General features: G+C 39.5%; 1 protein-coding gene across 1 annotated transcript in view; it reads left to right on the top strand.

Annotated features, from left to right (window-relative positions):
* TRIP13 (thyroid hormone receptor interactor 13) overlaps window positions 1-23,878 on the top strand; it is a 34,467-nt gene extending 10,589 nt beyond the window's left edge. Inside the window, exons 4-13 of the mRNA XM_065399814.1 lie at window positions 629-684; window positions 6,556-6,646; window positions 8,461-8,533; window positions 9,689-9,752; window positions 9,944-10,030; window positions 18,762-18,868; window positions 21,076-21,229; window positions 21,792-21,904; window positions 23,118-23,187; window positions 23,783-23,878. Coding sequence (XP_065255886.1) covers window positions 629-684; window positions 6,556-6,646; window positions 8,461-8,533; window positions 9,689-9,752; window positions 9,944-10,030; window positions 18,762-18,868; window positions 21,076-21,229; window positions 21,792-21,904; window positions 23,118-23,187; window positions 23,783-23,878 — 911 coding nt within the window. The remainder of the gene's footprint in view (window positions 1-628; window positions 685-6,555; window positions 6,647-8,460; window positions 8,534-9,688; window positions 9,753-9,943; window positions 10,031-18,761; window positions 18,869-21,075; window positions 21,230-21,791; window positions 21,905-23,117; window positions 23,188-23,782) is intronic.
* Window positions 23,879-24,342: the final 464 nt, after the last annotated feature.

The raw sequence follows: 24,342 nt of genomic DNA, 5'->3' as shown, positions 1-24,342 counted from the left end.
TTTTCCTATTTAAAAAAACACATCACATAAATACAAACCAAAATCAAGCAGTTGATTTTTACTCATTTTCTACAACTCCTTGTTTTTTCTGCCTTTCTCACTTACATGCCGACAATAGTCTTGTAAAAAAAATTGAATTATAAAACTGGTCTTTTTAATAAACAAATGTCCTGGCTTTCAATAGATTTTACTCTTCGCAAACTTCGCATCTCACTTTCACATTTTTAACATGGAAAATAAAATGATTGGGAACAAATTCTATTCAATTAATTTTTTCCTACCTATAGGTAAATGTTACTGAAAGTTGAAACCAGTAAGTAATTTAACCCATACTTACAGTTGTTGACCAAATAGTAGCATGTGCTAGAAGTTGTAAAACTCTCTGATTCACTAATGAGTAAAGAACTTTCCTTTCAGGGCAACAAAATTAACCTAGGTTAATTTTTATCGTTCAAAATTGTCTGCTGTTTGTTCCATACCTTTAATTATGGTTGAGCGTGTTTCTTATTGCAGAAAATCTGTCAGCATTATAATGCACTGTTTAGATAACAGATCCCTGGGTTTAACTGAGCGTTCTTAGTTATTAATAAATAGAATCATACATAATGGCTATAATATTGTTTTGCAGTTGAATTCCATGGTCTTTGGGAGAGCCTTGTGTATGACACTGAAGTAAAATCGCATGTAAGTTGAATGAATAACCCCTCTGTGGACAAGGAGGTCTTGACAGGTAACCTGTAGAAAGTGCTGCAGCTTGGGGAGAAACAGTCTTAAGAAATGAAACTTCTTTTACATGGAATTTTATAAAGCCTTATTAAACGTTTGTGTTTGAGGAGAAGTATGCTTTTTAATTACCTTGTTAGTATATTTCTAGTCAGCTAAAATAAAGACAGAACTTCGCAAAATGAGATTCTCCTCCCTCCCCCCCCCCCCCCCCCCCCCCCCCCCAGTTTTCTTAATATATTTTACACAACAAAACTTTCTGGTAATCTCTGGATAAAAATAGATCAAAATGGGTATATTAAATGATGCACCTAAATAAGAGTTGTTTTTTAGCAGCCCTGCGCACTTGCATCTTGCATTGACTTCTGCAAAGGTGGTAGGTACTCTCAACTTCTGAAAAATAGGCACCCAGCGTAAATTACTTTATTTCCAGGTACCCAAACTCAAATTTTGGCCATAACACTTCATACAAAATAAAACTTTTTGTTTTACATTTTATGTGAATAAAAGGAGATCCTGAGGGATTGTGACTTAGCATATTCTTGCAAGCTGTATTGTGGACTGTAGTAACAGCTCCATTGTTTGGCTTCATTGTTGGAGTTGTATTCAGATCTTGGGTGAAAGCAGACTAAAACTCATTAATTTTACCTTTTGTAGTTTGAATTTATCTGCAAAGTTTAGTGATATTATCATGTAAACGTTACAGAAATTACATAGCCCAGTTGAATTTTCCATAACATTTCATGATGATGATACACTGTCATATTAACTATTTAAAGCTCAGACTTTTAAAAAAGTTTGACAGTCATATTTTTTTAACTCCTCTAGCTGAAAAAACACAGCCTCAAGAAACTCTGAATTCTTCCGTTGACCTAATTGTGTCTACAGTGGGGGTTAAGTCAACCTAACTGTTGCAAAAGGTGTGAAATTATTCATAGCCCTTGAGCGATGTAGTTAGTTTGACTTAAGTTTTAGATGTAGGCCAGGATTAAGACATCTACATGCCTATTCTCTAATGCATTTCTTCATTAATGGTCCCCTGACCATGAGTGTCTGTTATAGGAACTGAAGTCAGCTGGAGCAGCAACATTTCCAGTAATTTAAATAAAATATCTTACAAAGGAGAAGCTCTTAGAGCAGAGTTAGTAGCTATTAGGGCTGTCGATTAATCGCTTAACTCATGGGATTAATTCAAAAAAATTAATCACAGTTTTAATTGCACTGTTAAACAATAGATACCAATTGAAATGTATTAAATGTTTTGGATGTTTTTCTACATTTTCATATACATTATATTCTGTGTTGTAATTGAATTCAAAGTGTGTATTAATTTTGATTACAAATATTTACACTGTAAAAAAGATAAACAAAAGAAATAGTATTTTTCAATTCACTTCATACAAGTACTGTAGTGCAATGTCTTTGTCATGAAAGTGCAGCTTAAAAATTTAGATTTTTTTTTTGGTTACATAACGGCAGTCAAAACCAAAACAATGTAAAACTTCAGAGGCCATAAGTCCACTCAGTCCTACTTCTTGTTCAGCCAGTTGCTAAGACAAACAAGCTTGTTTACATTTACAGGAGATAATGCTGCTTTCTTTTTATTTACAATGTCACCAGAAAGTGAGAACAGACATTTTTGTAGTTGGCATTGCAAGGTACTTACGTGCCTGATATGCTAAACATTCGTATGCCCCTTCATGCTTCGGCCACCATTCCAGAGGACATGCTTCCATATTGATGACGCTTGTTAAAAAAAGAATGTGTTAATTAAATTTGTGACTGAACTCGTTGGGGGAGAATTGTATGTCCCCAGCTGTGTTTTACCTGCATTCTGCCATATATTTCATGTTATAGCAATCTTGGATCATGATCAGCATATGTTGTTCGTTTTTAAGAACACTTTCAGAGCAGATTTGACAAAATGCAAAGAAGGTACCAATGTGAGATTTCTAAGGATAGATACAGCACTCGACCCAAGGTTTAAGAAACTGAAGTGCCTTCCAAAATCTGAGAGGGATGAGGTGTGGAGCATGCTTTCAGAAGTCTTAAAAGAGCAACACTCTGATGTGGAAACTACAGACCCCAAATCACCAAAAAAGAAAATCAACCTTCTGCTGGTGGCATCTAACTCAGATAATGAAAATGAACATGCGTCGGTACACACTGCTTTGCATTGTTATCAAGCAGAACCTGTTATGAGCATGGACACATGTCCCTGGGAGTGGTGGTTGAAGCATAAAGGGACATATGAATCTTTAGCTCATCTGGCACACAAATATCTTGCCACGCGGGCTGCCACGGTGCCATGCAAATTCCTGTTCTCACTTTCAGGTGACATTGTAAACAAGCGGGCAGCATTATCTCCTGCAATTGTTAACAAACTTGTTCGTCCGAGCGATTGGCTGAACAAGAAGTAGGACTGAGTAGACTTACAGGCTTTAAAATTTTATGTTGTTTTATTTTTGAATGCGGTTTTTTTGTACATAATTCTCCATTTGTAAGTTCAACTTTCATGATAGAGATTGCACTCCAGTACTTGTATTAGGTGAATTGAAAAATACTATTTCTTTTGTTTTTTACAGTGCAAATACTTGTATTAAAAATAAAGTGAGCACTGTACACTTTGTAATTGAAATCAATATATTTGAAAATGTAGAAAACTTCCAAAAATATTTAAATAAATGGTATTTTGTTATTAACAGTGCGATTTATTTATTTATTTATTTATTTTTTAAATCACGATTGGTTTTTGTTTAATCGCTTGATAGCCCTAGTAGCTATGCTATTTAGAAGAAATCTTCAGCTGGGGTGAGAGGGTAGGGAAGGCTGATGGCCATTGTACTGATGAGTCCAGGTTAGGAGAGCCTGTGTCTCCGAGTCAGCCATAGGGCAGTATACCTTACTGCCTAGTCTGCTTGCTTCTTAACTCTTTCCCCTATAATAAAACACCACCCCTGCTTTCCCATAAACTCAGCATAGAACAAGTGGTCTGATGAACTTTCCTCATTGTATTGCTCTCAAACAAAACAGTGATTTTAGCAGATGCGAGGGCTGCTTTGGTAACATAGCTCATAACTCCACTTTTCAGTGGACTTTAAATCTTCTCCCTCTGCTTGCCCTGTTCAAGCCAGTCCATACTAATGAAAAGCAACATGGGGCAAGACTGGGTTAGGAAGGGGTTGAAAATTTAACTTCATATAAAACTAATGCCCTCTAGACCATTGAAAGGTTTGCAATTTATCTTATGGGATACATAGAGTGACTAATTTTTCCTGTTTTTCTAGAGGGTGAACTGGAAAAACAGTGGAATTTGACAAACTCATAGGCTGGCTTAGTAACGAGACTTTGAGTGCAGTTTTCAACCTCTTGGCTCCTCATCTCATCTCATGAAAAACCAACTTTAGGGAGAAGTTGAAAATTCCAGTAAACGTCCATTATTGAGGCTGGCGCTGTGTGTAACAAATGTCTGGTTTGCTGTGAGGGTTGTTCAGTAAGACACACCATTAGTGTTCACCCAAATAATGCCAAATGTGTCCCATGGTAATACACCCCTACCTTTTGATGGCCTCCCTGTACCTGAAAGAAGTGCTTAGAATAGCAGAGCTCCACACAAGCAGTTGCCCTTTGATGAAGGTCCTGTGCTTCCTCAGAAGCTTGTAAAACAACAAAACCTTGAGCTACGGAGCATGCTCACTGGGACAATGGTAACAATTAGATGTTTAACTATAGAATTATTGGCACTAAATTAATCACTTTTTTAAAAAAAATGCTTATTATTATTACTTTTCAAAAAGAAAAACTTAAATATTTTCACAATTATGTGAGCCAGTCCACGGGTAACAAAACAGCATGTTGTTAACATTTCAAATTGTCTTAGTTCCTGAGGGAATGTGGAAATGTTCTTTAAGCCCTGATGCAGTTTCATTTAGAAACTATACAGCATCAATAAACGTATTAAAAGTATTATCTGTCTTTTAGAATTGTCTTCTGGTGGCTTGTTCACTTTCAGTAATGTCCCTTCTCTCTGCTATTGGGTCATCAATTGATTGTTCCCCTTATCCAGAGTGAAAATAATTCTAAAATCTTATGGTTTCTCCTTGATCCAATTCAGGCTACCCGCCCTGGGTTTTTTCTGCTGCGTGCACTTCCTGTTGGTGACAGGTGTTCACCTCTGAAAGGACAGTACTTTTAATCTATTTTAAAATTAGCCTATTGCATAGTAGATGAACTGTAAACTGATATACTGAAAATAACAATAGGCACATGGACCAAACACTACATTGAAAAATAAATACTACATCATTATTGGTAAGAAGAGAGAAACTAAATAACCATCAAACTGAACTTAACATCTAGAAAAAGATTACTTTGCACTTACATGCCTATTTAAACGATGGATAGATGAATTGAAACTACTTCTCAGTGTTGCAAAACTAAAACACTTTGAAAAGCTGGAAAATATGAACAGTACTACTGTGTAGTTACAGAAATTCATAAAGATACTCCTGTTCACACACGCATTCCAATTTTAGAAAAGGAGTCCCTAAGAGCACTGTTGCAGAATAACAATATTGAGGATGTAATCAAGAGTGAAGAGACATCTCAAGAATTAATATGTAATTCAAGTTCTCATAGATTTTTTTAAACAGTTTTGGTACAACATAAAAACTTTTTTGTTCTGTATAACGGCTGTACCTACAGGACTTATGGCATTCAATATTGCAGGAATGTTACATTGACTTCTCAGTGAAAATTTAACAAACAGAAAATTGAGATATAGCAATAGAAATTAAAATATACTATTGAGTATTCCTATTCTAATTATAGATGAAGTGAGTATAGAGTCAAATCTCTTATGTTTCAGGCAGGAAACTAAAAACTGAGGACAGTATTCCTTTTGGAAGCAAACATTCTTTTGTCTGGAGAATTCCTACTATTTACATTTGTCCTGAGTAAAGCAATTTACCAATTGCTTACAATAGCAAATAAACAGTTCCATAGGAAGTAAAGAAAATTTGACTGGAAATATTTATATATGATGGACTATCAGTATATATCAGAAGATACAGCATATGGTTAAACGTCAAATAGCATCAGGCATTATGACTAACAAAAATATACATCTTCTAGAACACCTGAAAGTAAATATAATATAATATGAATGTGATTGAAGCAGCTCTGTCATTATTCCAGACCAGCAACAAAATCCAGTTTTTCATGTCAAAAATTAAATCCTAAATACAAAAAGAGCAATGACAAGTTTTCATCTAAAACATAGATTGGACAGCAACCCATTTTCAGAGTGTATGATGCAAGTAGTTTTTGTTTTTTAACAAAAGAGTTCATATCAAATTTGACAGTATAGAACAATGCCACCAATTAAACACAGGTTCAATTGCATATCTTATGAGACCTTTTGGTAACTGGGAATCCATAGATACCATGGGTAGTCTATGCCATTTCCAATAATATTGGTAAAAATATTTTCAGATATGCATTGTATCTAGAGTAAAGGCACTAAAAGTAAATGTCATTTTGAGAAACAAAAGCAGACCAGAATTTAATTTAAAAATATATTTTCACACCTCATTTAACAATGGTTGGTATCAAAGAGAGAAAAATATATAAAAGAAGAAAAAAGGAAAATGAATAGTATGAAGATAAGTAGAGGTGGTCAAAAATGCAGCTTCGATGGGGCCTAGAAATTTACCTTGCTCTATGCACTTCTTTCATAGTAGTGATGGTGGTGGTGTGTTATGTTCTCTCATTAGTAATCCTGTTATAGTATGTGTGTTAACTGTTCTTCTTTCCCTCCTCTTCTTGAACTAGCTACTTGACTATGTGATGACAACTTTACTGTTTTCTGACAAAAATGTTGACAGCAACCTGATATCCTGGAACAGAGTTGTCTTGCTGCATGGTAAAGATTACAACTTCTAAATAAAGAGTAAATGTATTGATAATGAAGCCATTCTCTTGACTAAGCTGTACTGCACTTTTGTGTGGTAGAATGTGGGTTCCTTTTCTCACTGGTTCTCTCCCCAAATTACCAGTAATGGAAGCAATCCCCCAATGGCAGGAAATGCTTTGTCATTGAATAATGATCCCTTTGGATGATTAGGGAGCAGCATTGACAGGGTTTCTCTAAGAGCTGTATCTAGTCTTCTTTGGAAGAATGCAATGGAACTCGGAGCAGAGAAACCTTTCAAAATAACCAAGTGATAACATATTAAACAGATTAAATTGTTTGTTTAATAAACTAAGATGTATAATTACCTCCAAATACAATGGTAACCATTATATTTTCAATTGTTAAGTGAATACTTATTGTGGTGTTTCTTGTACAACATGGTTTTTGGACCATCACTTAGTTGCTTTGGTGATGCCTTAAACAGGATTATGACTTCAACTGAACCATTATATACCAAGTGGCAGTCCAGAATGAGCTTCTGTGACCAATAGATGTTCTTAATGGAAATGCTAATTAATGGATATTCACTTAACCCTAGTAGAGCTACCATGAGATTTTGTAATAAATAGAGCAAATTAATAGAGAGCTCTCTTCTCTTGGTTTATTTATAGGTTTAAATATAAAATGTTGTTGAAAGCTGCAAAATGATTTTGAAGGGAGAATTGGATCCTTTATATCGCTGGAATACTTGAGTCATACTGGATTTGTTTAAATATATATGTTAGAATAGGAAAAAAGCTAAGAATATCAGAATCTGAAGGTGTGGTGTTTTTTTTGTTTTTTAAATGTAGCCACATTACAACTACAACATTGACTTTGTGACCCATTGGAGCACTGTAATCTTAGCTGGTTACAAATAACACAGTTAAGTTAGTGTCCACATATGAACTTTTTTGACAATGTTTGCATATTCACTCTTCCCAGGCTAGTTAAGCATGTTTGTATTGGTCCATTCTTGGAAAATCTGGGCAGTTATCCTGAAGGGGGTGGAGTGCCCGACGGGCAAACCCACAGTGTGTCATCAGTTGCACACTGGGCAGGGCGCTCTGTGAGGTCTTAATGTACAGATTACAGAAGGAAGGCGGGACTGGCCAAATGCAGGCATGTTTAGCATTTGTCTATACAATAGAAAACAAATATGCTGAATCAGGTGCAGGAAGAGAACAATATGCCAGCTTAAGCTATCAATCTACATTATTAAAAAAAAAAAAAAAAAAGCACTGCTTGGGCAGTCTCACTAGTGGGAATGTTTGCATACGAGGGAGGGTGCAGGCATTTTAACCACCATGCTGTCTGGATGTGCTCCAAGCAGGGTTAGATGGCATAGTAATAAAACACCTACTCCCAGTGTATAATAGTGCAATTAGCGGAGCTGCATCAGTGGTAATGCAGTTCTGATAGATTTTTAAAATAATGCTAGTGCAGAGGGAGAAATGCTGTTAGCTGCCATGGTTACTGGGAGTTTAACCATCTGTCTGTGCGCAGACCATGTTTAGAGGCAACTGTGCCAGTAGCTGGTTACAATCTCTGTTAAAAGATGCAGTGTAGACAGGGTGCAGTTCTAGCACTAAGGAAGATTTGGACACAGTGAACAATCTGTATAACTGTTCAAATTGGCAGCTATTGTAGTGTAGTGTGTTTATTTTATACTGTCAAATGTAATTAGTGCTGGTTTTGGAATTCAGTAGCTAAGGAGATGTCAGGCCATATTAGCTAGTATGTGTTCCTATGTAAAGTATTATATGGATATGGTTTGAATATAGGTCCTCCAGGAACTGGTAAAACTTCACTCTGCAAAGCATTGGCTCAGAAGCTGACCATTAGACTTTCATACAGGTAATTTTTGTTAATATTTTGGTTTAAAATACAGTTTACTTTGTTAAACATCTGTAACCCATTAAGGGTGGCTAAAATCTGCCACCAGGTATGACTAAAATCTGCCACCAGGTTTTCTTTCAGGCAGGGATTAGGTGCTGAGTGTTGTTCCTTATGTAGCATCCCTGGCTTGTTGAAATGACAAATGTGAGCATTTGCCATATCTTATACTGAAGACACTGGGCCCGATTCACCAATGCCTTTCATTGTAGGCAGCTACTTACACCAGTGGATGTAAAACACTACAAATTTAGAATGATAGTGTATTATACCTACTTTGCACACTCATAAACTACTACAGAAGGTGAAGAGCCAAGCTGAATCAGGCCCATTGTTTTGTTTGCATACAAAATAGCCCACATCTTTAATAATTAAATAAACAGCTTTTAGAGCCAGACATATATTTGTTTTGTGTTTTGTCTTATAGATCAACACATCCTCCCTTACTCATCTTGTATATTCAGACAGACAAGTAATAGCATTCAATTTAACATTGCAAATCTTAGTAAACTAGGTAGCTTACTATTTTATAAATATTGTTCAATTATAAATCATTATTACTCCAAGTAATGCAGTTTTTCCTCACATAAGTGTGTAATAGACATGGATTATATACTCTTACACTGAAATATTAACACATTTAATTCTAGGGTCAGCCATACGTAATTTAGCATTCCTGGCAATGTCTTAAGAACTGATGAGAATTAGCTTGATACTTGTATTACTTTGGACTGTAAGTAATTACCAGAAAATAAGAATAAGGTTATTGGCATGGTAGTCTATACCTGAATTGTGCCTAAATAGAAGCCAGTGTCAAATCTTAGATTTCTTTGACAAAAAAAAAATTTGTGGAGAAGATTAAGAGCAATCATATGCTGACATAAAACTGAGATTGAAATTTAGTTTGCAATAGTTACATTTCATATTCAGATACTTGTTTTAGTAAGTACAAAGCACTAATGTTGAAAGAATTCTGACTGTTATGCTATGATGCCACAGTTCACAAAATTCTTTTTTTAAATATTGAGGATGTAAGCTGTAGTTATTGATTCCTTTGCACTCAACAGTAGAATTAATTTTACAATATAATTGTTGATGATTTCTCCCATACTTTAGGTACAGATATGGACAGTTAATTGAGATAAACAGTCATAGCCTCTTCTCTAAGTGGTTTTCTGAGGTACGTGTTATCTAACTCATTACACAATTTTAGCTTTGTGGTACAGATAAACAAAATTTACTATGATCTTCAATAGGTGTATCAGTTCTGGGAACCAACTTATATGTGGATACAATTAGAGTTGTAAATAATAAACTAAGACTTGGAAAACTATGTAAAAATAGTCTAATATATTTGTATTTTCTTTTCAGAGTGGCAAACTTGTAACCAAGATGTTTCAGAAGATTCAAGAGTTAATTGACGATAAAGATGCTCTTGTATTTGTACTGATTGATGAGGTATGATTTCAATGACATTAAGATGTGCAATTACTTTAATTTATGGGAAAGTAAACTGGAATAAAAGATGATCACTTATATTTTTAGAGAAAATATAGAAGCATATTATGGCCTTGGCTACATTTGCAAGTTAGAGCGCATTAAATCAGCCGTGGGCGCCTTAACACCTGAGGTATTCACGCTGGCAAGGCACTTAGAGCGCCTGGACTCCGCAGCTGGAGTGCTCCTGGTAATCCACCTCCACGAGAAGCATTGAGCTTGCTGCGTCCTGGCTGAAATGCCCAGGTGTCAGTTGGACGCCGTGTTGCATTACTGCGCTGTGATTGGGATCCGGAAAAGTCCCATAATCCCTTGAAGTCAAGTGGCCACTGTTGTCATTGTTTTGAACTTGGCTGCAGGCATGCGGATATCTTCTTTCAAAGCTCCGTTTCTGACAGCTAGCATGCTTACCTGCTCCGGGACAAAGCAAACCATTACTGTGGAATGCTGCTGCCGCCGAGGCAGGCGTGTGTGGTGGGTTGGGGGTTGATGTCGGGGTTTCCCCCTGCTTCTGTCTGAACTTACAAGACAGCATGCTGACACACTCTCTGCCTCCCAAAACACACTGCCTCTCCCCCCACATAACACACAACACACTCCCTGTCACACTCCTTCCCCTCCTTCCTCTTCCCCCCATTTGGAAAGCATGCTGCAGCCACTTGCACACTGGGATAGTTACCACACTGCACTGCTCTCTGTGGCGTTGCAAGAGCTGCTAATGTGGCCACGCCACTGCGCTTGCAGCTGACAGTATAAACACACGGCAGCGTTTTCCCTGCTGCAGTCTCCGAAGGGTGGCTTAACTCCCGGCGCTCTACATCTGCAAGTGTAGCCATGCCCTATGTGGCTCTGCTGTGAGTAATCTAATTCTATTTAACTGTGTGTGTAAGAGTGGTGGAAGATATTTGAATTGCATCATTACAGCAAAGTGAGAGAAACGTAGTTTGAATTCTCAGACAAACATTTCCAGCTGCAGATGGAAGGGAAAGGGAAGTTCAGCTTCCTGTATAGGGCTCTGCTTTTGGTGGCTTGCTCCCTGCACACTTTTACATGTACATATTGTAGCATTTTCTAAACTTCGAGCCCTAGTTTTGTCTTACCAGTAAGAGAAGAATTTAGTAATAGAACTCATGGAAATTGTGGATTTAATGTGGTCTCTTAATCTGGTTTCACTATTAGATTTAGCTCACTATCTAGATGATCTTTTGATAGACTTCTTATACGGGCAACTTAAGAGTTTGCGCCTTATTAGAACTTTATACTATTGAAGTCACATTCCTAAAGAATGTTTGCTTATCTGTTCAATGTGTACTGATTAGTCTAATAGTCAGAATCATCACTTTCTAAAAAGAAATGTTTTCTCTGTGGAACTGATAAAAGACTGTCTTGGGCCTGGTCTACACTACAAAGTTAGGTTGACATAAGCTGCTTTGCATGTGTCCACACTTAAATTTGTTTCATGCTGATATAAGTTCTCTATTATGCTAACACCACCTCTCCAAGCAGAGTTCAGCCATGGTCAATGTACTGAAGTTGATGTAGCGCGAGTATAGACACTGTTACCTATGTCGATCCTAACAGTCCTCCAGCAGCTGTTCCACCATGCCCGACACTGACCACTGTGGTCACAATTATGAACTCCACTGCCAAAGGATCATGTATACCAGAAGCCCACCCACTTAAAACCTCATGAATTCTTGAAATGCCTTTTCCTGATTGTCCAGCTCGGTGAGCACACCTAGCAGATCTCCATTGTTGTGTGCAACTGCCCAGCTGACCATGCCGGCTATACACTTTAGACATACTCCTGCCTGGATTAGACAGGAGATATTGGATCTCCTGGGCCTGTTAGGAGAAGAGGTTATGCAAGCACAGCTATGGACCAGACGTAGAAACGTGGACATCTATGAGCAGATTGCACTGGGGATGCAGGAGATGGGGTACGACAGGTCAGCAGCAGTGCCATGCAAAGGTAAAGGAACTTGATCAGGCATATCAGAAGGCTAGGAAGGCCAACAGTCAATCCGGTGCCAAGCCACAGATCTGAGGCTTTTACAAAGAGCTGCTCGACATGCTTGGCCGAGACCCTCACTACCATCCTACAGACCACCGGGGATACTTCTGAGGAGCCTGAGTCATAGGTCCCCGGCACGAACAGCGAGGAGGAGGAGGAGGCACATGAGATATGGGGGGGAGGGTGTCCAACTCTGCCACCAGACAGGATTTGTTTGAGACTCCACTGTAGTCCAGTAGCCCCAGCAGTTGAGCATGGGCAAGCCTGATGTAGGATTTTCTTGTACAAGGAGAGGTAGCAGTACAACAAAGAGATATAACTTGATCTGCTTTTCATTCTCCTGTGGAGTGAGGTGGGACAGCTATGTGGCGCAATTCGTTAATGTAAATAGGAATGTGAATGTGTCTCAGATCTCGATGAAACTTTCATGGAGGTACTTGGCTGTCCTCTCACAAAGGTTTCTAGGGATAGCAGACTTATTGCTTCCTCTGCGATAGGGCACTTTCCTGTGCCAGTTGGTGATAACTTCAGCAGACTCCATTCCAGTACACAGGCTAGCAGGCGGCTTTGGTACTCTTACAGTAGCTGTGGTATTTGAGCCTTTGTCAGCCTCAGGAGTAAGATATCACCTAAGATCACCACCGCTTGTGGAAAGTGGTGCCAATATTCATTGCTATTGCCCTATACTCAGTTTCATGCAACCAAGCAATTCCCTCCTCATTTCCCTCACCCCTAGTGGGCCACACTCACCATGGCTGAGGCTGTGAATGGCGCTGTACATGAGCACTTCCAAGCAGAAGTGTCAATAAGCAGGTCTTGTTTAAACCTTTAGGGGAGCAAGGGATGGGAGTTCTGAATCTTAACTTTGGCTTTCTGTTGTGACTACACTGGCAATGGTATCTGTGGTTTTTGCTGTCTTTGTGGCCTTAAGGAAACCTGAGACAGATAAAGAGCAGAAAGTTGAGGACTAGGGAAGACTTGTTCAATGAGATCCTGCAAGCCATTGCTGCTGCATCAGACCATGAACAGAGGGCTTGGAGGATGACTATTACAGACTGTATGGAGAAGGAAAGAGCAAATGAGAGTGTCCCAACAGGAAAAGGAGGGATACGCACAAGGACATAATGGGGCTTCTCCAGCAACGAACACAAATGCTGCAGACTATTGTGGACTTACAGGCTTGTCTCCCTTTGTAGTTCATAGAGAGTGACATTACAGCATCTCACTACACACACCCAACATTCCTTGTTGTATCTGGGGCCGCATCTCTGCTTCTACCACTCCATGCTGAGGGACATTAAGGATAACCACAGTTTCACATACACTGATGTGTGAAAGCCACAGTTGCTGTATGTTAGGTAAAATGGACGTGAATGTTCTTTCCCCTTAATATATTAATGGAACAGAACTTAAGTTTTAATATATTTGTTTTTAAATTGCACAGCTATTCCTTTGCACTGGTTTTGTTTGAATAAAATTCCATTTGGAAAATAATTCATCTATTAGTTCACAACATACACTGCAGAGTGCCCAGCAGTTCAGTAAGCACATGTCACTTGTTACCGTACAGTGTGACAAAACTCACAGGATCAGTGACAAACAGTGTAATAATCATAAATGTACAGCAAGCACCTCAAAATTAATAGGTGTATTGACAGTGTCATATTCATAGATGTACATCAAGCACTACACAATTACTAACAGGTCCCAAAACATCAGGCCCAGGCAGAGCACAGTACACCACAATGCATTACTGTGGCTCTCTGTTCAAATGCTCTTTCAAAGCCTCCCTGAGCTGTATCGCTCTGCACAGAGCTCTTCTAATAGCCCTTGTGTCTGGCTGTTCAAACTCAGCAAACGACTGCTCCATCTCCACCCTCCACTCCAACAGCAACTTCCCCCCTTTGGTTCACAGATATCATGCAGGACACAGAAGGCAGCTATAACCATTGGGATTTTTTTTCCACTGAGATCCAATCTTGTGAGTAAACAATTCCAGCATCCCTTCAGTCTACCAAAAGTGCATTCAACTGTCATCCTGCACCTGCTGAGCCACTAGTTGAATCTTTCCTTGGTGCTGTCAAGGTGGCTGGTATACGGCTTCATGAGCCAGCAGAGCAAAAGGTGAGCTGGGTCACCTGAGATCACTTGGCATTTCAACATCGCTAATGGTAATCCACTGGTCAAGAAAGTAAGTTCCTACTTATAGCTTTCTGAATAGTCCTGAGCTCTTAAAAATGCAAATATCATGCACCTTCTCTGATCAGCCAACATTGATGTCAATGAATCATTCCCAGTGATCCACCAACACTTGCATAACCATAGAAAAATAGCCCTTTCTGCTGTGGCAAGGTAGTCTGGTGCCAAAATAGGGATGTGTGTGCCATCTGTTGCTCCACCACAGTTTGGAAACCCCATTGCTGCAAATCTATCTGCTATGTCCTGTGCATTGTCGAGAGCCACGGACCTGCATAGCAGGAGATGATTAATGTCTCTGCACACTTGCATGACAGCGGCCCCCACAGTGGACTTTACATCTCAAAATTGATTTCCCATGGACCGATAGTAATCTGGTGTTGCAAGTTTCCACAGAACGATCGCCACTTGCTTCTCCACTGTCAGAGCATCTCTGATTTTGGTGTCCCTGCCCTGGAGGGCTGGGGCAAGCTCGGCCCACAGATTCAGGAATGTGGCCTTGCGTATCCAAACGTTCTGCAGACGCTGCTCATCATCCTAAGCCTACATTATGGTGTGAGCCCACCAGTCAGTGCTCATTTCTCGGGCCCAGAAATGGGTCTCCACCATCTGCAGCTGTTCTTTGGACTCCAACAACAACCTTGACTTGGTTCTCACTATGTCCCAAAGCAGTCTGCCCTCCAGGAAATGGTCATGTTCCCCGCTACTCTTGCTGCTCTGCAAATACTGGAGGATTCTGTGCTTGCAACAATCATGGCAATATGCAGAGCTGTGCAGGCTCTATGATTCTGTCAGAGATGGCAGACAGTGACAAGTCTCTCACTGGTTCGTGGGATTTTAAAAATAGGCGATGGCATTATGTGGTGGAGAAAGTTGCATGATAGGAACTTGACCCCACAGTCCCAATCACCCCTGTATGAGTCATTTTGTCCCACCATGCATTGCTGACACTCTCCAAAAGACAGTGTGGTGGATGGTGGTGAGTTGCATCCTGGGATACCTACCCATAGTACACTGCACTGTGCATTGAAACAAGCACTCCTGGTGAGTACACACAGTGCAAATACAAGGAGTCCAGTATGCCCGCACAGTGGAGATATACTAACTGCAGTGGCTTTATGCTGATGTAACTTGCGGTAATGAAATTTTGTAGTGTAGACATGCCCTAGGCTGTGAGACAACGGTTGGGGACAGTAATTATCATCTCTGCAGGTATTTTGGACTAATTCTATTTTTGGACAATTATACCCCATTGGCATTCATGCTTGCATTTCCAAGACTAAATAAAGAGTTGCTATAGAATAGAACAGGGTGGCCAAAAATAGATACAGAGGAGAAAATAACTGAGTTTAACTAACTAATGAGTGATCTTCAGGGCAGAAGATTTAACACACAAGGCGTAGTTCAGATTTTCTTCATAAATAAATTTACATTAGTTTAGCCTAAACATGTTTGATAGGATGGTATATTTCAATTGATGTTGAGGCTGTCTAGCCACAAGGTGGTGAACAGAGAGGTGGAAAAGTTTGTGGATGCCCAGTTGTTATTTGCTAGTCCAGGCTAGAGAAGACAATGAGGTATTCTAGAGGGACAGGCAAATTACTTATTTGTATTCTAACAGTGCCCAGGAAACTCAGTCAGAATCAGAGGGAGAGGGGGTGTGCCCATTACTTATGGGGGTGTCAGAGGACAGGTGCTCAGTACCCTTGGGGAGAGAAGTACTGACCACATGGCAGTTGAAGAAGCCTTTTGCTCCCTGCAGCAGTTGCTGGTATCCAGCTCCCTGCCTGTTTCACTCCTCACCTGTGCAGGTGAAGTAAATGGGTCTGTGCTGCAGAGCTTGGATCAGGAGGAGAGTGGAAGGCTGCACCCCATGAGTACTGGCCCCCTCCCCCACCAGACACCGCCCCCTCCTGGCTCCAGCCCTTCAGCGTGGTCCTGTGTGCTTCCCTGGTGCAGGTTCCGTCTGGCAGGGGAAGCCAGATGGGCTCTGTGCCCTGGGGTTGTGCTGAACAGTCAGCAGGAGGTTCTGGATCAGTTATTGCAGGGTGCAGTCTTCTGCTCCACACTCCCTACTGGCCTCCCCAGCAGAGGAGAGTAACTGCTGGATGGGCTACATCTGTGGCAGCGGGGGAACGAGAGGGCAAGAAACCTGGTTCCAGCAGCCAAGACTGCCCGCATAGTCCCATCCACTTCCCTTGCTAGACAGCCCCTCTAAATCCCAGTCCTTCATTGTGTCCCAATAACCGCATTGAGCCCCACACTTTGAGCACTTTGACAGGACTGCACTGTCAAAACTTAGATTTTCAGGACAGATTGTCTTTTAATGTTACATTCTGAAATGCTAAATTATTGGGCAGCATGATGTCTACATTGACGTTTCTATATTAGTGCAAGGTAGAAGAAATTTGAAGGAGTACATTGAACTAATTGTATAGTAGGCTGCCCAGAGTGAGGGGTGAAAGGGACAGTTTGCCCTGGGTGCCCCATTTGAGAGAGACCCCAAAGTGCCATTGTGACCTGCACAAAGGGTTACAGCACTACTCTGGTTTGGCCCAGCCACCCATCCATCATGATGGAGGGGCAGCTAAGCCAAACATTAGTGTTACCATGACCCGCTGCCCTGGATCACGATACCCGGAGTGTGGGGCCAGGCCCAGCCCAGTAAGACATGGGCTGCTACTGTGGGGTGAGTGTAGGGCAGGCTCACTTTCAAATCACCCTCCTCTCAGAGGTAACTTTTTTTGGAAGGATGGGGGGCCGCCTTATTTTCAGATTTTATCCCAGGTCCCCCAAAACCTCTGTACAGCCCTGATTGAACACCTTGATGGATTCTAAATTACACTAATAACTCAGTGCAAAGACCTAGGCATTGTTGTAGACAACTCAATGAAAACTTCTGCTCAGTGCACAGTGGTGATAAATTGCAAGCAAAATGTTAAATATATAAGAACTTGGATAGTAAATAATTTTGAAATATCTTGCCGTTATACAAATTGATTGTATGCCTCAAATACTTGTTCAGTTCTGGTCCCCGCATCACAAAAATAACAGAAATAAAGGCATTCAAAACATACATAAGAGACATGGAGAGACTTTCATGTAATGGGGAACTGAAAATATTAGCATTTAGTTAAGGGAGGAGATGAATAACAGGGTTCATGATAGAGGCATATTAAACAATGAATGCTGTAGAGTCCATCAGGGACTCTTATTTACGTTTTCTCATAGTCCAAACATAAGGGGGACATCCAATGAAACACAGGCAATACATTTAAAAATGTCAAAAAGAAATGCTTCCTCACATAATGCACCTGTTGAATTCACTGCCACAAGGTATCAGTAAAACTAAGGCTACGATTATGTCAGGGAGGTCACGGAAGTCATGGAATCTGTGACTTCCAGAGACCTCCATGACATTTTCTGCTTCAGCCCCGGGGAAGCTCACAGCTGCAGCTGGCAGTGGGCCCCCGCAGCTCCCAGCCGCTGTGCAGCAGGGGGCCCCAGAGCTCCCAGCTGCAATGGAAGGTGGGGGTCCACCGGAGTTCCCAGCTGCTGGGAAACGGGGACCCTGCAGCTCCCAGCCACAGCAGCGGGACCCTGCAGCGCCCAGCTGCTGCAGGTGGCAGGGGGATCCCCCACAGTTGCCTAGATGTGCCCCCCATCCCCCGGAGATCCTAACTGCTGCGGGTGGTGCCCTCCCACCCCTTCCTGGAGCTCTGAGCTGTGTGTGTCGGGGAGGAGAGGGGGCTTCAGTACGCAGCGTGGGGGACCCCAGAGCTCCCAGCCGCTGCAGGTGCTGGACCCTCCACCCTCCACGTTTTGTCAGGGATATTTGTATTAAAAGTAAGGGACAGGTCACGGGCTTCTGTGAATTTTTGTTATTGCCCATGACCTGTCCATGACTTTTACTAAAAATATCCATGCTAAAAACTTAGCTTTAATTAAGACGAATGGCTTAATAGGGTTAAAAAAAAATAGTTGGGAGGTTAAAAATTTAAACCTAAGTGCCTGAGAGCATCAACTAACCCACTAACTGAGCAGGATTAAGAAGAAACATAAAATTCCAAATTACTCCATGATTGTCCATTAATGGACATCTTGCACCTTCCTTGGAACAGTCTGGTACTCACCATTTAGACAGGATACTTAACTAGACAGACTACTGATCTCATTCAGTATGGCAATACCTGTGTCTTAAGTACATTTCTCTGATGTCCTTCCTCCTTGATCCAATCTCCCTGAAAGCAGTGATCTCCGCAGCCTCCTTTCCCACATTCTACCCAGACCTTCCTGTCAACAACCATCCTCCCCATGCACAAGTTCCTATCCACAAAGAAAATTTCAGAGAAACTACTGATGTCCGAGTAGATTCCCAGCAATTTGAAAATTTATTGCCTGGATCATTTCACCACCTCCTTATCACCAAAGTGCATTATACCAGCTCTCTAACTCTAACCTTTTTGTTTGTTTTGGGGGCAGGTTGAAAGTCTCACAGCAGCTCGTAGTGCTTTCCGAGCAGGCACAGAGCCTTCAGATGCTATCCGTGTGGTGAATGCTGTATTGACACAAATAGATCAAATTAAAAGGTAACATTCATAGTAGCCATATTACCACAGCAAAACGCCACTAGGAATTACCAAGTTGGGGTCTAATTTCAAAAATATTGAACATATGTAGATAAATGATTACAGATTCCAGTATCTGGCTTTACGCAATTCTCATTTAGAACCTTAATCCAAAAATCTTTGACTAGTTAAATTGTGCTGAATTTTAAACTAGCCAGGCCTACTGAGAAGAGGAGGAGTTGTGATGGACATACTGGGAGTTAACTGTCTACCCACGCTTTAAAGTTAAGAGAAATAACTTCTGTTTGATGATGGTGACAACTGCTGCTTTAACTGAGGAAAAGTGCTTTTTTTTCTTGCTCTGAGACTTAGTCATCGGGTCATATTTTTGGATCCATAGCCGTTTCTGGTTGTAGATCTAAAAAACAGCCATAGCCAAGAATGCTTTTTCAATATTTCTTTGGCAAGACAAAGAGATGTTGACCTTTCCTGATTGATTTAGATTTTGCCACACTTATCCTCGCCTTTGCCAGCTATACATTGGTTTATTGTAATGTAATCTCTTTGAGATTGCTTTTGAGACCACTCGCAGGTCTGCTAGTGCCTGCTTATTTAGCAGCCTGTCTCATATAGAGCATATTGCACCAGTACTCTTTGATTGCACTGGCTTTCAGTTAGTTTCCAGGGTTGGTTCACATTCCTTTATGGTTTGGGCCCTGCTATTGTAGAGATTGATTCTTATCCACAATCTGATTCAAAACCTGGGATGCTGACAGTCCCTAGATGTATATCTGGGAATAGGGCAACCTTGATTTGCTACTGAATCTTAGTTGGGGGGGCCCTCTACCTAGGTCCGCCACAGTCCAACTTTGAGCTTGAGGTCAAGGAGCAAGCCCTATCAGTACCTGCAGGATTTTTCTCACAGTGGCTTGAGTGGAAGGAGAGTCTTTCCTTTTGGTAGGGTCATTAATTTAAATAATTCTGACCTTACCCATTTAGATTTGTTTTTGAAATGTCTGTTTCCTTGGGCTTATGAATAAATTTGAAGGAAAAAATGAATGGAAATGCAGAACATCTTGGGTGTTTGTATTGTGTGCTAGCCAAGTGAAGTATTTCAATATTATGTTTTACTTGGGTTTAATAAAAACAGACATGCAAAATTTTAAAACACAAATTCTACATTTGTGTGCATCCATGAGAAGTTGAGTAATTTTAATTATTATAATATTGTGCCTATTATAATCCATTTTTTGTTACTGCCTTACACTGTCTTACATGTGCAAGGCATTTTAAAAACATACTCAGGAGTGCTTAATTAATTTAAATTCTTTAAAAATGCAAAGTGTTTTTGCGGGTATCTGCACTAATTCATGAGAAAGAAGGACAAAATATGCAGTAGCCAATTTTCTTATTTCACTATTAACTAAATAATTTAGTCAATGGGTTTTGGATTAATAGGCTGAGAATTGTGTAAAGGTAGATATCTCTGTTCCATATTTCCTCAGCCTACCTGTGCTTTCGAAGTTCTGGCTGGGCTGTGGAAGGAGAGTGGTATATGGAAGCAGCTGTCTTCCTTACCCAACAAATTAAAAACTAAATAAAAAAAAATCTAAATACATTTTTATTAAGAAATTCACTGAAAGTGGGAATTCTTTGTGGTAAAAATTTTAACTAAAATATTACATAATTCTAAATTTTTAAAAAGTTTATTCTTCAATGTGGAGGCAAATTAGGGTAATTACCGTTGGACTAAAACAGAATATATGCTAGACAAAAAGTGCAAATTAAAAAGATTTGATTTTTTTTTCCAAGTGAAATTAGTATTTATAAAAATAGGCTTGATTCGATAGTCCTGGAAACTAAAGTCCTGTACCTCAAGCACAAGACAATATGGGCAGCAGCAGTGCAAACTTTATCCCACCTGACTATACCTCAGTGCTATTTTGGAAGAGGTTCCTTTCCAGGCTAACATACAGGTCAGTCTTCAGGGGATCTCTAGAAAAATTGCTGACAAAAGTGCTTTTGTGTGGAATATGTTCACTATAAATTGAGACCTCCAAATCATTTCACTTAACATCTCTCCAACAGTAACAAGTTGGCCACTTCTGATCTGGACCAAATTTACAGTCATGACATAGAAGAGAAACAGTCACTTTGCCATGCCCCTGAGGGATGATTCTTACGTGTAAGTGATAGAAATGATGTCTCTTTTTTTCTGTGTTTTAAAGGTATCCCAATGTTGTAATCTTGACTACTTCAAATATTACAGAGAAAATTGACACAGCCTTTGTAGACAGGGCTGATATAAAGCAATATATTGGACCTCCATCTGCTGCAGCAGTATTCAGAATATATTTTTCTTGCTTGGAAGAACTGATGAAGGTAAAATTTTGCAAGTAAGATTCTTAACTTAGGTGTTCTATTTTAATAACTGCATAAATGCTAACAATAATAGTATACAAATGTTATCTTATTTCTCCTTCTTGAGATCGCCTCTACTGAGCCACTCTGTAGTCCACACAGCCACACAACTTTTTAAAGCCGTATCTATAGACCAGGGGGCACATACAGACCCATTGCACTGACCATGGGTATAAATGCCACCCTTGGCCCCCATAATAGTTCCTCAATCTGTCTCTGTCAGCCAGTGTGGTAAATGAACCGTAACACACTCTGCTTTTCTGGTTCTATGTTACTGCTGAAATCTGTAAGCAGTTATAAATCGTTTAAAATTAAGGGTTGATCTAGGATTAGTTAGGGAAAGTTGTTTGAAGTGTCCTTCTTGTAGCAGTGTAAAACACACAGTATTTGTCACTGGAGTCAGTAGTTATTCTGAAAACATACAAAGAGCAGAACTGTTGAGTAAGAAGTTGCCATTTTCATAGTCTCATTTCAGAATAGAACTGCGGTTGCTCCTTTCAAATATCATTTTTCTTTTTATTAGCGTCAGATAATATATCCTCGACAGCAGCTGCTGACACTCAGAGAGTTAGAGATGATTGGTTATGTAGAAAATAATGTGTCACGGCTGAGTCTTGTATTAAAAGAAATTGCAAGGTAAGATTTTAAGATTTATTGATTCATCCATGTTATGTACAAAGTGAGCAACTCTGCTCAAGTGTGTGTGTGTAAAAGTAATTTGTGGAACTATTTCTAAAGGAGTTGGATATATTAGCAACAGCTAGAGTTCTGAAACCTCCCAGTTTCTTAATTGTTGTTGCAAATTCTCAAATTTGGTCAATTGTAAAATTTTTCAGTGTTCACCAGTGAACATGGGAATTTTTTTTGCAAGCACCATTCGTTTCTATCCTCCTGGATCTCAAAATTTATAAAAAGAATTTGCATGATCTTATGCCATCCCTGCCTCCTGCTTTGCTCTTTTAAATTCCCATCAAATCCCTCCTTGGGCTAGTGAGGTGTGCCTAAGGCTGTAGTGGCCACAATTCAGCATGAACAGCTCTGGCTTTCTTCGCATCTGAGGATGCTGAGAGATCGCAGTAGTTCACCAGGAGGTCACCTTTTGGAAGCACAAGTTAAGAAATGGGCAGAGGTGTGGGAAAGGATGATGATGAATAGTTTTTTGCATTTACTTCGGTTTGATTTTTATTTGTTTTTTTGCTAAGAGGACTAATGGGACAGATTTTACCACAATGTGAAAATCTGTGGAATAATAAAAAGCAGATTATTGGTGTTTTCACACTAAGCAATTTTTTTCTGATTTTTGTGGGGGTCTTAACAGAGTTCAAACAAAATATCAGAGCAGTAAAAGAATTTGAAAGTGTACCGTTGCAGAAGGGTCAGAAAAGTCTTCCTTAAAGTGACAGTATATCCAGTATATAGTGAATAGTGCCCTTTCAAACAGTGAACGATGGTGTTCAGAACACAGTAGACTTGTCTGGGTTATTCCATAAAATGATAGGCACAGTAACAGAAATTAGCATTAACAAATGACAGCCTCTTGGTGTATGTCAATTGGGCATTTTTGAATAGCTCCCTGTGTATATATATATGTGTATATATTTATTTATTTGTAAAAGTAATACCCATGAAAGTAAAATATTTTGTAGGATTATTACAGACATAACAGGTAAAGAATAGATGAAAGATTTGTATTTTCTCTCCCAGTGCTACATAGTGCTAACTAGCAATAATTTGAGTTTCTCTGTAGAGAGATTCCTGGCAGAACCACCAAAAGCAAACCTCTTAATTTCTGGAAGGGAGATCTAGCATTTAGCAAAATAATAGTATGCACATCTCTGCTTCATTGTAGGAAAAGTGAAGGACTTAGTGGCCGTGTCCTGAGGAAACTTCCTTTTCTAGCACATGCACTTTATATTCAAGTAAGTTTATTTTATTTTGCTTTTTATTTAGGTGTGTTGGGAAGCCACTTTGGTGGAAGCTCCTGAGTGGGCCTATTTAAAAAAAACAACAAAAAAACTCTTAATTTGAATTACATTGGGTCTGCTCCTGGCTGGACTGCAACCATTTTGTGCTACCTCATTATTTAAAAAGAGGTTAAGAGAAACTACATATTTGCATATTTTGCAATTACGAAGGCAGGATTGATGTGGCCAGTAACTCCTATATCATGACACAACATCAATATTGCTTCTTTGTAACTTAATTTCCTTTAGTAGTTCTGTACGTTTTGATGCGGTCTGTCACATTTTCATACAGTAATATAGCTTGTTGGATTTTGGTGAGGTGAATTTACAGTCATGATATTGATTAAACCTCAAGAATTTGCTCAGATTGGCCTAGGTTCCCCTGTGCTAACTGGTGCAGAATCCCATAGCTGTTGTACAGCATTTGGAAAATGCTAATAAACGTGGAGCTAATTTTTTCTCTCCTCTCAGGTATTTTTGTCTGTAGAGCATTATGCCACCTACTGTTCTTTGAGACATTTGACAAAGATTTTTTCTTTTTCGCTTCCAGTGTCCTAACGTTACAATGGCAGTGTTTCTTCAGGCTCTTTCACTTGTAGTGGACAAACAATTTGAAGAAAGAAAGAAACTTGCAGACTGCTTTTGACATTCTTGTTACTGTTCCACAACTGTCTAGTCTCTATGATGTGTTCCTTGTTACCACCGAAAACCACATTCTTCACCACCCCCCACATACCTTTTGTTCCATGTATAGAGATTGACTAAATTTGGATTAAGAAACTCAGGTGATCTAGTATTTTTTCAAAAACTTGATTTGTAAATATCAAGAATGTTTACAGTGCACCTGTTCAAAAGCTTTATTTCAAACTCCAGTCTTGGATACACTTCAAAACTGTTTAATTTCTAGAATGACCTTTTTACTCCTTGTAATTATTAAAAATGTTTATCACAATTCTGTTTTGTTTCTTAACCACAAAAACTTTTATATATGTGTATTCAGCATTTGTTCTCTTTCAGTTTTAATTCTTTTTTTAAAACATAAAGAACGTAAATTGTCAGGTCTCTGGTTCTAATATGTAATGCAAAATTTTTTACTACTTACATCTCTAA

This window comes from Emys orbicularis, chromosome 2 (assembly GCF_028017835.1).
Source record: "Emys orbicularis isolate rEmyOrb1 chromosome 2, rEmyOrb1.hap1, whole genome shotgun sequence".
Taxonomy (NCBI): domain Eukaryota; kingdom Metazoa; phylum Chordata; order Testudines; family Emydidae; genus Emys; species Emys orbicularis.
Note: the sequence above shows the minus strand (reverse complement) of the source record. Positions and strands in the feature narration are given on the sequence as shown.